At 39.8% G+C, this 15697-nt stretch overlaps 1 protein-coding gene across 1 annotated transcript; it reads left to right on the top strand.

Annotated features, from left to right (window-relative positions):
• The first annotated feature begins 3833 nt into the window (after positions 1 to 3833).
• OSTC (oligosaccharyltransferase complex non-catalytic subunit) lies at positions 3834 to 15410 on the top strand. The gene is made up of 4 exons (XM_065907405.1): positions 3834 to 4034; positions 8475 to 8568; positions 11206 to 11403; positions 14826 to 15410. The coding sequence occupies exons 1-4, from the start codon at positions 3896 to 3898 to the stop codon at positions 14842 to 14844; spliced, it is 450 nt and encodes a 149-aa protein (XP_065763477.1). The 5' UTR covers positions 3834 to 3895; the 3' UTR covers positions 14845 to 15410.
• The last annotated feature ends 287 nt before the right edge of the window (positions 15411 to 15697 follow it).

Below are 15697 nucleotides of genomic sequence, written 5' to 3'. Positions count from 1 at the left end.
TAAAAAATATTTGAAAGTTTAAGATGTTAAAAATAATAATGAATTGGTTCTTGGAACAAACTTTTAGGATAAAGACATGACAGTAATAATTTGATATGTAGGTGAATGTGATATGTTCTGACTTTAGTTTTATTTTTTATTAGAAAGTTGGTACTTTTAAAAACTTCTGTGCCTTATCCACAGTGTATACGGACTTATTTGGCCCCAAGATATATAAGAGGAAGGATAAGTATATAAACTTGTCTCATTTCAAATATCTTAAATCTGGTTTATGTTAGGGCAATGGCCTTTAGTTCTCATCCAATCACACAACATACCTTTTGAGTTTGTTTTACTTCCCAAAATTAAATCTTGTCATATGTAAAGTGGTGACATTAGTAATTACCTAATAGAATTGTCATGAAGAGTAAGTAAGAACTAATGTAAATGACAATATAATATCTGCCAAAAGGTAAGTTAATTAACATTAGCTTCCCTTCAGAAGATATGAAGGAAGCTTAAAAATTTTAATTTATTTGTTTTTCTTATTTTTTTCAAGGCAACATATTTTTAATTGTTCCAAAGTTTTCCTTATTTATAAAACTATGGGAATTTCAGAAATATTCTGCTGTATAGTCCCTAGAAAAACTTCCCATGTATAAATGCTGGCTCTGGTGTAAACAGTTTTTATTATTGGTGTTATTAGTGGCTCTCTCATAATCTACAATTAACATACCTTCCTTAATACACACTGGGGAGACTCTCACTGGTAAACAGTAAGGGCAGCAAGCCTCGTCTATATTTAGAGTGAGATGCTACTACATTTTATAAGTATTTTTATTATTATGGTATTTAAACAATTTCTCTTTAATTGAGTCACTAAAAGTGCAGAACCAACGCATGCCATCCTGTAAAAAATCATGAGCTCAGCAACAAATAAAAACATAAAAACATGGCTCAATTATAAAGGTGTCAAGTCTGTGCTGGATTTACAATCAGTTACTCTTATCCCAAAAGAAAACAGACATTTGCAGAATCTTAAGAGAGTAAATGCAGAGTTCCAAAGAATAGCCAGGAGAGATAAGAAAGCCTTCCTCAGCGATCAGTGCAAAGAAATAGAGGAAAACAACAGAATGGGAAAGACTAGAGATCGTTTCAAGAAAATTAGAGATACCAAGGGAACATTTCATGCAAAAATAGGATCAATAAAGGACAGAAATGGTATGGACCTAACAGAAGCAGAAGATATAAAGAAGAGATGGCAGGAATACACAGAAGAACTGTACAAAAAAGATTTTCACAACCCAGATAATCACAATGGTGTGATCACTCACCTAGAGCCAGACATCCTGGAATGTGAAGTCAAGTGGGCCTTAGAAAGCATCACTATGAACAAAGCTAGTGGATGTGGTGGAATTCCAGTTGAGCTATTTCAAATCCTGAAAGATGATGCTGTGAAAGTGCTGCACGCAATATGCCAGCAAATTTGGAAAACTCAGCAGTGGCCACAGGACTGGAAAAGGTCTGTTTTCATCCCAATGCCTAAGAAAGGCAATCCCAAAGAATGCTCAAACTACCACACAATTGCACTCATCTCACACACTAGTAAAGTAATGCTCAAAATTCTCCAAGCCAGGCTTCAGCAATACATGAACCGAGAACTTCCAGATGTTCCAGCTGGTTTTAGAAAAGGCAGAGGAACCAGAGATCAAATTGCCAATATCCTCTGGATCACTGAAAAAGCAAGAGAGTTCCTGAAAAACAACTACTTCTGCTTTATTGACTACGCCAAAGCCTTCGACTGTGTGGATCACAATAAACTGTGGAAAATTCTGAAGGAGATGGGCATACCAGACCACCTGACCTGCCTCTTGAGAAACCTGTATGCAGGTCAGGAAGCAACAGTTAGAACTGGACATGGAACAACAGACTGGTTCCAAATAGGAAAAGGAGTACGTCAAGGCTGTACATTGTCACCCTGCTTATTTAACTTATATGCAGAGTACATCATGAGAAACGCTGGGCTGGAAGAAGCACAAGCTGGAATCAAGATTGCCTGGAGAAATACCAATAACCTCAGATATGCAGATGACACCACCCTTATGGCAGAAAGTGAAGAAGAACTAAAGAGCCTCTTGATGAAAGTGAAAAAGGAGAGTGAAAAAGTTGGCTTAAACCTTACCATTCAGAAAACTAAGATCATGGCATCTGGTCCCATCACCTCACGGGAAATAGATGGGGAGACAGTGGAAACAGTGTCAGACTTTATTTTTTGGGGGCCCCAAAATCACTGCAGATGGTGACTGCAGCCATGAAATTAAAAGACGCTTACTCCTTGGAAGGAAAGTTATGACCAACCTAGATAGCATATAAAAAGCAGAGACATTACTTTGCCAACAAAGGTCCGTCTGGTCAAGGCTATGTTTTTCCAGTGGTCATGTATGGATGTGAGAGTTGGACTATAAAGAAAGCTGGGCGCCGAAAAATTGATGCTTTTGAACTGTGGTTTTGGAGAAGACTCTTGAGAGTCCCTTGGACTGCAAGGAGATCCAACCAATCCATCCTAAAGGACATCAGTCCTGGGTGTTCATTGGAAGGACTGATGCTGAAGCTGAAACTCCAATACCTTGGCCACCTCATGAGAAGAGATGACTCATTGGAAAAGACCCTGATGCTGGGAGGGATTGGGGGCAGGAGGAGAAGGGGATGACAGAGGATGAGATAGTTGGATGGCATCACCAACTCGATGGGCATGAGTTTGAGTAAACTCTGGGAGTTTGTGATGGACAGGGAGGCCTGGTGTGCTGCGATTCATGGGGTCGCAAAGAGTCGGACAGGACTGAGTGACTGAACTGAACTGAACTGAAGAGAGTATATAAAAAAGAAAAACTAAACAGAAAACAAAAAAAAACTTTTTAGGCCATCTAGTCCATCCCCAAAGACAAATTCTCCACCAATTATTTTCATCTGCTTGGATTGTAAATATCTAGCCCAGGCTATAAATGATGGTGCCTTCCACTAGGGTGGTAAATATGGAATGGAGAGAAGTGGATGAATATATATATGAATATATATATATATGTATATATATGAATATATATATATTGTAGTAGTACAACCGAAAAGATTTGTTGATACTTTGGACACGGAGGTTTCATAAAGAGAGAAACCAGGAGGATTTAAAGATTTTCGGCCTGAAAGATTTTAACATTTACGAAAAGAGCAGAGCACACGGGTTATTTAAAATGGTATTTTGGTTACTTCAAAGTCTCCGCTTTAGGCATCTTGTGGCAGTGTCTTCTTGACATTTGTGATAGATCTAAATTAGATATGTATTTTCCAATCTTATAAAATATTAACTTACCAATTATTATTAACAGTTTCTATTATTATTATCACCACTGCTACATCAGGAAGTAAAAGCTCAACAACCTAGGACTTTCTCAAACTCTTGAAAAACCGGCTAATAAAAAAAGACAGCATTTCCCAAACTTCCCCATTCATCCTCGGGCTCTGGGAACCTAGAGCGCTCCGCGTCCAATCAGCTTCCAAAATCCGCGGCGTCTGGGAGTGGGAGGGGCTCAGAGAGATTCCGTTCCCTCTGCTGCTCCGGCTTGGCCACGTCTGATGATCTGCAGGTCCTTGAAGGTACACAAATCACCTGTTTATTCACTGGCAATAACTGAACTTCTTATTCAAATTTCTGCTTCAAAAGATTCTATAGTGCAGAATTTTGTGTTACGTCACTTATACTTTTTTATAGTTCCTTCTTCTCTTCTGGGGGTGTAAACACTGCCTCTGAGCGTTGCGGACCTGCCGGTCGCTTCCCTGCGCACGCGCGCGGAGAGGGAGGGCGGGCCTGTTTCCGGGTGGCGCGTGGGGCTGGAGGCCGACAGCTTCCCCTGCCGCCGCCAACATGGAGAGTTTGTACCGAGTCCCGTTCTTAGTGCTCGAATGCCCGAACCTGAAGCTGAAGAAGCCGCCCTGGGTGCACATGCCGTCGGCCATGACGGTGTACGCTCTGGTGGTGGTGTCTTACTTCCTCATCACCGGAGGTAACTCGGCCTGCTTGGGGCCCGAGAGGCGCGGAGAGCCGGCCCGCCCCGGGGGCGCGTCAGTTCCCTGACTTTCAGCCAGGGAAAGCATCGCTCTGCTCTCAACCATTTCGGAGGGTGGAGGGAAATTCTGGGGTCCTAAGTGTTCACCGCCCAAAGGTTTCTTTATCCTCACGCCCGGTCTTCAATCTTGAAAGGTCTCGTATTCCCTGTCCCATTGCCTTGACTTTCCTGGCCTCTTAGCCAAACGATCCGATTTGAATAGTGTATTTTTCAAGCCCGGATTGTTGCTGTTTTATTGTATGCCATGAGTTACTTAACAAAGGCCCTGGGATAATCTGTTCTGGCCCATTCTATTTCCACTGTTGATCAGGAGGGTGTGGGACTTCCACCTTCTCTTTGTCTGTGGTCCCTGGAACTTTTGTAGACACTTAACAGTCTTTGGATTTGTTAGCTCAAACCTAAGACTTCGTGTCGCTCTCTCCTCAGTCAGCAAAACATATGAATGGAGTCTTCCGAAACCACGGTTTTGATAAATGCTTGAGGTTGGAGATCAATCTTCAGAAGCTGTCGTATTTGAGAGCGCAGAAGTGGATAATTTAAAGAATAAGGGGAATAGCATTACTTTTGATCACTTCTGCATTATCATCTTATCCTGTTCTTTACAAAAGGGGCGTCGCTTTATATAGTGGTGAGTTGGCAATCCGGCTGCAGTCTTTTCATAGCCACCACCCCTTCAGTATTTCCATGATTTACTCAGCAGTGTGCTACTGCACTTTTGGATTTTGGGAAGTGGGGAACTTAATTTGGAAATGATAAAATTAAAACTGTACAGATTAGCAACAGCGAGAGCAGATGACTCTATTTTTAAGGGCATAGTCGGAGACATCGTCATTTTCATAAGCCAGTTTTGTGAGAATAATTGGCACTGAAGAGGGAAGTATCTGAAATTCAGAATTAGTTCTAGCATGAACTTTTAGGTTTACCTTCCTCCCAATTCTAGGATAATGACAGTTAATTTATGTTCAAATTAAGTTACATTTAAAATACTTTTCATGTTGCTTAGATACTGTCCTAGCATAACATTAGCATTAACATTTGCTCAGCACATTAGTAGGGGCTGGACTGAATAAACAAAATTTAAAATGCATGTTGCTTTTAAAAAAAAAACCTTCATCTGCTCAAAATCTTCCCTGTAACCCTTAACTCCCTTGGAGCCAGGGCCTTTACTGGAAACCTCACAGTTTTCATTCTGGCCCCATTTTCCCTGTCGATTTTTATAATGGGGAGATTCTTTGCCCTAACTTCTGGAGGAAGTGAGAGGACCCCTTTTAGTGGCCAAGGCCATGAGCTGTCTCATATGGGAGTTGGTTTTGCCACTGGAAAGGAATCACCTGAATACTGAGTGTACCTTTATAAATAAATGATATTTATTGCTGAGAAAGAGTCAGCAGATAATGTACTGAGTCCGTATTAAATTCTAGGTGTTAAGTACTGGAGAGAACAATGAATATAACAGATAAGGGCCCTGCTTCCTGATGCTTATAAGGCCATTGGTTGAGACACATTAAATGTCGTGTCAATTTTTCTCCATAACATTTTTTCCATTGCAGATTGCCACAAGTGCCTTGAAGGAAAAGAAAAAGAGGTTTTGAAAAATAATCAGAGTTAGGAACATTATTTACATTGGAGTCCCTGAGAAAATGACATGTTAGCCAAAATCTGATAGATTGGGGGAAAGGGTATCTGGGCATAGGGAAAAGTTTGAATGAATATGGACGAAGAGACCAATTAGGTGGGTTTTACAGTTGACTTAGGATGGTGGCAGCAGAGATGGAGGAAGATATAATGAAAGATATCTTGGAAGCAGAATCTTGGTGATGATTGATTGGATGTAGGGGGAGAATGGCATGAAGCACTGAGTAGGCGGAAGTGTCATTTTCTGAGAAGACTAAAGAAATAAACTGTTTTTTTGGTGGGGAATGGTGAACCCTGAGGTCACTTTGGGATATATAATAGTTGGACAGAACCAACTATAATTAGTTGAAAATGTCAAGTATGCAGATAGGAAGTGGGAAAAGAGGTTTGTATTGAAGTTAGTCAATAACAGATGTTTTCGGAACTCCTCCTATAAGCCAGATATTGAAGGACAGAGACAGAATTTCTGTCCTTAAGGAGCTTCAGTTCAGTCGCTCAGTTGTGTCTGACTGTTTGCAACCCATGCACTGCAGTACACCAGGCTTCCCTTTTCATCACCAGTTCCTGGAGTTTGCTCAAACTCAAGTCCTTTGAGTCGCTGATGGCATCCAACCATCCCATCCTCCGTCGTCCCCTTCTCCTCCCGGCTTCAGTCATACCCAGTATCAGGGTCTTTTCAAATGAGTCAGTTCTTCACATCAGGTGGCGAGAGTAATAGAAGTTTCAGCTTCAGCGTCAGTCTTCCAATGAATATTCAGGACTGATTTCTTTAGGATGGACTGGTTGGATCTCCTTGCTTACATCTAATTTTAATGGTGCTAACATTTGATAGGTGTGGATCATTAGCATAGAAAAGCCCTGTGAGGGGATTAGTTCAGTTGGGAAAAGAATGTAGAAAAAGAAGAGAATGGTGGATCAAGCCCTAGGGAACTCTGAATGTTTAGTGGTTTTATAGAAGAGGAGGCTCAGCTGGAGAGAGAGCAAGAAAAACTCGGACAGGAGTGTCACAAAAGCCATAAGAAGCCATCCCTCCCACCCCCCAAGAAAATGGATGTAGTAACTGGATGGAGTACTAGGAAGCCTCCTAAGATGAGAGCTGAAAATGTCCTTTGAATTTGACCACAGCAAGATCATTGCCCACCTTAGCAAGAGTTATATCAGTCACCACTGATATAACTCAGAAGTCAGATTGGACTGAGTTAAAGAATGAAGGGTAAGTGAGAAAATGGAGACAGCAAGTTTAGCAAATTCTTTTTTTCTTTTCCAGAAAGAAGCCTGGCTCCTTTTCCAAAAGGAAGCATAGAAAGAGAATGTTAACTAGGAGGATCTGGTGTCAAGGAAAGGTTGATGTAGGGAACAGGAGGTTGATAATGCAGGAAAGAGAGGAGCTAGCCAAAGGAACAGTCTTTGAGATGTTAAGGGTGTGGAGTCCTGATGATTGCAAAGGGGATCCCATGGTGATAGGAGGAGGGACTGTTCCTCTGGTGTAGCTGGAGGGAAGGAGGTGAGGATGGAAGCTGGTTCCAGTTTGTGGATTTGATGGTGAGGTAGCATTAGGGATTTCCTAAATGGTGGTTTTGTTATCAGAGATGAGGGAGACAGTCTTGCTATGCTTAAAAAAAAGCTAAAAATGAGGATGGTGGAAAACAGTGGAGAAGATAAAAGAGTAGATGTTGACAGTGGGAGAAACGGAAAACAGTGTTGATGGGCATTAACATAAGTGGTCATTAAGACATAATGACAGATATTAACATTAATGATCATGTGTCTCCAATATTGCCAGTCCGCCTAATGATGTGATTTTAAAATGTCTCATTTTACTTTTAAGCAAGAATAATTCTCTAGTTAACTCTTAATTATAGAAACATATCCAAGCATATGTATAACATTTTTCTTGAATTAGAAATAGCCTTTAATGTTAAATCTCCTTTATTGTGGAGAGTTTGGAAACAGTTACTGAATGAATTCTGTTATAAAATACCTCTTTTTGGAGATAATTCTGATTTACAAGTCATTCTAAAAACACTGAGTTGAATTTCTGAATGGTTTATCTGAAGTGTAGGAGATAAGCTGGGCCTCATTTCACTGTAATAATACATTAGAACAGTTCTGTTTAAACATAAATGCATCTTTAGAGACAGATACTTCCTTTAACTTCAGTATCTTTCTATGAATGGGCTCCCAGTCTTCTCTAACACTCAGGCTCTAAGATTTCTCTGCTCAGTCGCTCAGTGGTAGCCAGCTCTTTGTGACTCCCATTGACTAGTCCGCCAAGCTCCTCTGTCCACGGGATTGTCCAGGCAAAAATACTGGAGTGGGTTGCCATTTCCTTTTCCAGGGGATCTTCCTTACCCAGGGATTGAACCTGCGTCTCCTGCTTCAGCAGGCAGATTCTTTACCACTAGCACCACCTGGGAAGCCCCAAAAGGAAATATTATTTAAATACAAGTGAGCCTCTAGAGACAGATGGGCTTCCCTGTTGACTCAGATGGTAAAGATTCCTCCTGTAATGCAGGAGACCCAGTTTGACTCTGGGTCAGGACGATTCCCTGGAGAAGAAAGTGACTAACCACTCCAGTATTCTTACCTGGAGAATTCCATGGACAGAGGACCCTGGCAAGCTACAGTCCATAGGGTCACAAAGGAGCAGATGCACTTGAGCAAAACAGTTTCACTTTAGAAATAGGTAAAAACTAAATAAATAGAAATCCAGTCTAATCTATGTTGTTATCTTTCATTTAGGAATCATTTATGATGTTATTGTTGAGCCTCCAAGTGTCGGCTCCGTGACTGATGAACACGGCCATCAGAGACCAGTCGCTTTCTTAGCCTACAGGTAAAAGACACCATTTTGAATGATTTGATGGTGGAAAAGAAGATTGCTGGGGCATGCCTGCGTATTTAAAATTATGGCACAACCTATTGGGTCAATTTGTATTTTGACAATAGCTGTTTTAAAATGCTAAATTTAGAGATTGTAGGAAGTGGACAAGAACAAGAATAAAAATATATTACCCGTTTATCAGGAAATAATTCACAGTGGTGGACATAATCACTTATTTAAAGGAGGATATCAGTTTAAAATATGTTTATTTATAGGCTGTTCTGGGGTCAGTAAACTGGAACGTATTTATTTGTAAATAAAGCTTTATTGGAGTTAGGTACAGCCATTTACTTCTATACTGTCTATGGCTGCTTTCAAGCTACTGTAGTGTGACACAAATTATCTGGCTGACAAGCCTAAGATATATACTGTTTGGTCATTTAAGGAAAAATGTGTGGGGCTTTGCTGGTGGTCCAGTGGTTAAGAATCTGCCTTTCAGTGCAGTTCGATCCCTGGTCAGGGAAGATCTCACATGCTGCAGAGCAACTAAACCCATGGTCTCTGCACTCGAGAGCCCTTGCATCTGGTGAAGCCGCTGCACCTAGAGCCCAGGCTCCGCAGCAAGAGAGTAGCCCCCAGTTGCTCCAACTAGGGGAGAAAAGCCCTCAAACAGCAGTGAAGACCCGGCACCGTCAAAAAAAAAAAGAAAAATTGGACCAGTGGATTATACTGCTAAATAAGAAAAATAGTATTTGAGACTTGGGAGGTCCTGTTGTTTATTTCTCCTCAGCAGTGTTTGTTGTGAAGTGAAGTGAAAGTCACTCGGTCATGTCCGACTCTTTGTGACTGTATGGTCCGTGGAATTCTCCAGGCCAGAAAACTGGAGTGGGTTGCCATTCCCTTCTCCAGGGGATCTTCCCAACCCAGGGATTGAACCCAGGTCTCCCACATTGCAGGCAGATTCTTCACCAGCTGAGCCACCAGGGAAGCCCAAGAATACTGGAGTGGGGAGCCTCTCCCTTCTCCTGAGGATCTTCCCGACCCAGGAATCGAACTGGGGTCTCTTGCATCGCAGGTGGATTCTTTACCAGCTGAGCTACTAGGGGAGACCCTATACTGTTAAATAAGAAAAATAATATTTGAGAGAATATTTGGGAGTTCCTGTTGTTTATTTCCCTTGAACAGTGTTTGCTGTATTGCCTTACAAAATCCACTTGGTAGCTGTCTACCTAAAGATAGCTCTTCATTTGTATTTGTGTGTGTGTGTGTGTGCTCACTCTCAGTGGTGTCCGACTCTTTGCGACCCCATGGACTGTAGCCCGCCAGGCTCCTCTGTCCATGGGATTCTCCAGGCAAGAATACTGGAGCAGGTTGCCACTTCCTCCTCCAGGGGTCTTCCCCACCCGGGGATGGAACTGGCATCTCCTGCATTGGCAGGCAGATACTTTACCATTGAGCCACCAGGGAAGCCCCATATTTGTATTTACAGTTACACGAATGGTATTCTATGCAGAGAATATTCCTGGAAAGATTACTGTGATTCTCTGCGAGGAGGGGGGATCTGAGTGGCTGAAGATCCTGCTGGTAGGGAGACTTTTCACAGGGTTGACGTTTGAATTTGAATTTTGAAACTGCTGCATGTGTTGTTTTCAGTTAAAGCAATTAATTTAGCAAATAAATGTATATATACACATACTACACACATACATGCATATACTTTCTTTACATGTGCCTTTGTATAAATCCTATCTTTAACAGAGAAATTTGCCTTTTGGGGTCCATGAACTCTTGAGAATTTGAAAGTTCTTCATCCCTAGAAAGAGGCTTCCCAAGTGGCGCAGTTGTACAGAATCTGCCTGCCAGTGCAGGAGATGCAGGAGACTCAGGTTCAATCTCTGGGTCAGGAAGATCCCCTGGAGAAGGACATGGCAATGCACTCCAGTACTCTTGCCTGGAAAATTCTGTGGACAGAGGAGCTTGGCAGGCTACAGTCCATGGGGTCGCAAAGAGTTGGATACAACTGAGCACACACGCACACGCATCACTAGAAAAATCATATTCCCGTATATACAGAAACTTAAGAGTTTACAGGTTACTGGAAATCTTTGTGGAGGTCACGAAGCCTTAATTAAGAAAACTTGCTTTTAAAAGTTTCCCTTCGAAATAAGAGGTTTGTTAATTACTATAAAACTCAGGAAACATTTATAACCAGTTCAAAATTTGAAATTGATAGTAGACATTTAAATAGCATAACTTTTAAAAGCAAAACTAAAGTTCTGAGTAAAAGGTTCATGTACCTATAGTAGTTGACTTTTTAAGCTAATAATTAAAATGTGCATAGTGATTTTACATAGATAGTTGTGTTAGTTGAGTTTTAAAGTTTTTTTTTGAGCATAAACTCCATGAAGATGAAAGATTTTTCTCTTGTTTTGTTCATTGTTGTATTTCCAGAACCTAGAACAGTACTTGATACATAATAGACTCTCAATAAATATTTATTGGAATGAATAGCCAGAAATATGGTAAAATACTTAAGAATAAAAAATAAGCGCAAAAACATTTTAGCAGAAATAGGAATTTCAATCTGAGGAAAAAGCTTTTTATTTTTCTGGAAATTTTCATTGACTGTTTTGCTGTTTTCTTTTTCAGAGTAAATGGACAGTATATTATGGAAGGACTTGCATCCAGCTTCCTGTTTACAATGGGAGGTTTAGGTTTTATAATCCTGGACCGATCCAATGCACCAAACATCCCCAAACTCAATAGGTTTCTTCTTCTATTCATTGGATTCGTGTGTGTCCTATTGAGTTTTTTCATGGCTAGAGTATTCATGAGAATGAAACTGCCGTAAGTTATTCAGTGCTTTGTATAATCAATATCTTAACTTGCAAACTGGTAAAATAATTATCTGGATCACGTGAAATCATAGATTTAATTTAACCCTCATTTAAATAGATGAACATTTTGAGAACCAAAGAAATGTGTGACTTGCTTAAGGTTAGTTAGTAGCAAAATGGAAACAAATAGATCTTCCTATTATTTCCATGTATGTTCATGAGAAAGTTATTTTGCTGTAGCATGAGTGCCCACTGATGGAGAATTTTCTCTAAAAGTGCTTTTTGTTTAATCTGTAGCATACAGAGGAATTCCCATCATAGTAGTAATAATAATAGAGAGTATTTTCAAGCCATTAATTGCTGCTGCTTTCTGAATATTGCTAGGAGCAAAATCCATTAAGCCTTGGACAGAAAAGGAGACTTTCATGTATATATTACATTATTTAGATTCATTTGTAAAGCTTACATTATCTTTGGAACAAGAGTAAGTTGGTTTGGGAATTCCTTGGCGGTCCAATGGTTAGGACTTGGTGCTTTCACTGCCCCTGTGTTTGACCCCTGATTAGGAAACTAAGATCCTGCAAGCCGTGTGGCGTGGTGCTGCCCCCCCAAAAAGGAAGAAAATGGCATTTGAAGGATAGGATAACAGAGCTCAGCTATCTCTGGCTTAGAAAAAAATTTTGAAAATTGTTTAATTCTCTGGATTGCTTTCATCTTACTTTTGTAATTATTTATGTAAACATTTGTCTTCTGCATTCTGTAGGCCAGTTTCCAAGATAGTTGACTAAGATCTAATAACAGGAAATAAGAAACAGGAGTATACTCTCTGGGTTTCAGGTATAGATAGATATAGTCAAACAGAACAATAGTCTAAACAAAAAGTTGCTGATTTCTATAATTTATCAAACAGCCAGATCTAAGGTTTCAATTTTTAAGAGGAAGGACTTTATGGTCCACTCTCTGATATGGTTTCTCATCTACAGCTCCTAATGCCTGGTACCTTGAGTGTGGAGTGGGGAGAAACAATGGACAGTTTTAGAAAATAAAGGGAAGCAACAGTATTGCATTTTTGGCGTATTTTCAGGCCCCAGAGAGATGATGAACCAGGTCTGTGGGCCTGCAGATTCCTCATGAGGGGTGTGGTTACTACCACCAGCAAGGAAGGAATTTGTTTTCTTGGGCATAGATTCTCTTTGATGTCCCAACATATATAAGCAGTTAGATATGTAATAAATGAGACAGCAGCAACAGAACAGTAAAAAACCCCAGTAACCAGGGATTTTTTCACATCAGGTAAGTTACGAGCATCTGAGATAAAAGATGGCTGTGCCATAAGATAACTTCCAGGGTGGCACTCACCTCGCTTTTGCCAAGAATCTGATATCCTTAACAAGAGGTACCTTGAGAAAACAATAGCAGTAAAATGGTACAACCTGCTTTGTCTTTTCTGATCTATGCTTTTTAAAAGACCTGATGTCTTTCCTACTGACATAGTTTTAAACATTTAAACATGGCTTTATTTGATGCAGAAGCATAGGTCACACACTAATTACAAGGAAGAATGCCACAGCATATAACTGTATCAAGAGATAAATGTCCAAAAGTGTATGTTTGCCTATCAGCACATGCAGATGACCGACAGCTGTCCCTCAAGTCTGCTCGGCTCTTTTATTTCATAGCGTGAGCTAGCTGTTGAGCAGCTTCCCTTGGTGCTGACACTGGTGGACACTTCTCAGAATCTTCTTGAACCTTTTATTTCCTGGGAAGCTTAGGTCCTTTTTTGCTATTGTTGTTAAGAATTATCTGACAGATTTTATTTTATTATAGGTTTAATCTTTTTTTTAAAATAATGGAGTATGGTTGGTTTACAGTGTTGTGTTAATTTCAGGAGTACAACAAAGTGATTCAGTTATATACGTACACGTATCAGTTCTCTTTCAGATTAAGTACTTGGGAAACTTAGGTCTTAAAGTATGCGTTTTGTGAAGTACCAGCCTTTACCTTAGCAAATTTATGTGGACGTCTTCAAAATCAATATATAGGTTAAGAGCCTTTTTATTTTTTATTCAACCCTGGATTGTCTCAGGGTTGTGAGATTAAAGTTCTGTATCTCTGTGCTCAGACTGTGGATCTGCCAGGCTGGTAGAGCAGAAGGAAAGGGATAAATGAAGTTCTAAAGATATTACTTAGGCTGCACATAGACCCAGGACCTGTAGGGAGTCAGGTGAGTCTAGGAACTGGAAGGAGGAAAATCACATTTATTACAATTTTTCAACAAGAAGTAAAGTGCCTAAACACTGTCAAGTGATCATATAGCAATTTGACATTCCATTACATTGAAGTATTGGCTTAAGTATTACATAAAGAAGAATGCATTTCTTATTAAAATTTAAAATTTAAAAAAAAGAAGAAAAGAAAATCACATTCCTGAGTGTTTGCGCTGTGTCAGGCATGATGTGAGGTATCAACCCCATGGCGCCACCTTAGAGAGGAAGAAACTTGAGACTCTGAACTAATAATCGCTAATGTTTGTCAAGTGCTTACTGCTGTGAATAGCAGTTACTATATTGGTAGGTTCTCATATAATCCTTAAAATTCTCCGATTTAACTCCATTTTACAGACGAGAAAACTGAGGTTTGCCCAAGCTTATCTACTCATTTTCGAAGCAGGGTCAAAAGCAGAGAAGTTCTAAAGGCATCAATGAGGATAGCATGTTTTCAACCCTTTCTTAATATGAATAGTTTTACACAGCTTTTCTGTTTCTCTCTTGATCCTAATAGGTTGCAAGAACTTATTGCAAAAGAAAAAGATTGGAACTTTATAAAGCAGACTTTTAATACCTGACTTTAACGGGAATTTCAGGGCCTGCCTTGTGCATTTAGTAAATGGATCTCCTGTTTGAACATTGTGAAGTTTGACTTGCTCAACAGCGACAGCTAACGCCCCTGCCACCATCAGGATGTTTCCTAAAGAAAGAGGTGCAGGGTGCGAGGGCTCGCTTCCCAGGCATGAACAGCTTCTGGGCCCTCCATCTTTTCCTTTGGTAATAGTAGGCTTTTTAGGATATAAAAATGAGCTGCTTTCTATAAAAAACTTTGTGACTTTTGTTGGAATTGTGAGAGTCCAAAGGAAATTGATTCTAACTCTTAGCTTTAACTTTTACATAACATTTGCTTTTCTTTCTTTTCTCATCTGGAGTCATTTAGCATATTGGTTTGTAAATTTGTCCTTTGAGGGGGAAGGATAATGGAACCAAGGCCCAGTAAGGTATTTATTTATTGAGGGGGCAAGATATGAAATAAGAACCATAATGAGGAATCACACATTTATATTTTCAGATTGTCCTTTGATTCATCATAAAATTTGTTTGGGACACTTTGAAATGTTGCTTCGTTTTCACTCTTTGTGTTTATAAATTTTATGTTTTACAGGGGCTATCTGATGGGTTAGAGTGCCTTTTGAGAAGAAATCAGCAGGTACTGAATTTGCTTCTGTTAATGAAATTTTAAAGGCTGTACCAGTCCTCAGATATGAAATACAGAGAAGGATGAAAAGCAGCAGAAAAGAAACATCTACTGAAAACATAGGAAGCATATTAAGGCATGGACTAGAATGCCTTCTTGGTGTCAGAGACAAGCTTGTCAGTATTTTTTCCTGCTGGCCTTCACTGATGTACCAATGATGTTAAGTGACATTTTCGTTTTTTTGTTTTTTTTTTTTTTCATTTCTTAAAATGTACTTCATTTCTATAGCTATAATATTGAATAAAGTGATTATTTTTTACAAATCCCTTAACATTTTTTGGAGGTGGCTTTTCTGACCTTCAGAAATTAATGTAAAAAAATCAGGGTTCGTGATCCCGTAAGCTGAGAACTCTGGACAGCTGATCAGCTTTACCATGGTGCTTTGCCTTTAAACAGAGTGTGTGACAGTACATCATTTCAGATACGTGTGGAAGACTGTTTCAGGAACAATAAGATGTATGAAAGGAGCAGAAATAAAGTTTTTCTAATTAACTTTTTGTTTTTTTTTCATTGACTGATGGTATTAATCTTCAGTCTGTGATTAATCCACTCCCATCCTGTAACTATCAAGCTACTGTTGGTAGCTTGACGTCTCCAGGTATAGGTGGCAGGATGCCTTATGAGGTGTCAGCTCCATCTCCCTGTGAATATTCAAGCACGGGCTACACAGTCATGTCTGTTTTAAATCTGATTGTGTTAGATGAAGTTCCCTTCAGGCATTCATTTCCAGTAATTAATACAATTTTGAGCGCATAAAAGCATCTGTAGACTAGTCTGGT

Source organism: Muntiacus reevesi, chromosome 16 (assembly GCF_963930625.1).
Source record: "Muntiacus reevesi chromosome 16, mMunRee1.1, whole genome shotgun sequence".
Lineage (NCBI taxonomy): Eukaryota > Metazoa > Chordata > Mammalia > Artiodactyla > Cervidae > Muntiacus > Muntiacus reevesi.
The sequence above is the reverse complement of the archived record's forward strand: the minus strand, read 5'-3'. Positions and strand labels throughout refer to the sequence as shown.

Coding starts and splice junctions, on each gene's coding strand:
- OSTC (XM_065907405.1), top strand. CDS start 3,896: ATGGAGAGTTTGTACCGAGTCCCGTTCTTAGTGCTCGAATGCCCGAAC. Junction 4,035..8,474: donor TTACTTCCTCATCACCGGAG/GTAACTCGGCCT, acceptor TCTTTCATTTAG/GAATCATTTATGATGTTATT. Junction 8,569..11,205: donor GTCGCTTTCTTAGCCTACAG/GTAAAAGACACC, acceptor TTTCTTTTTCAG/AGTAAATGGACAGTATATTA.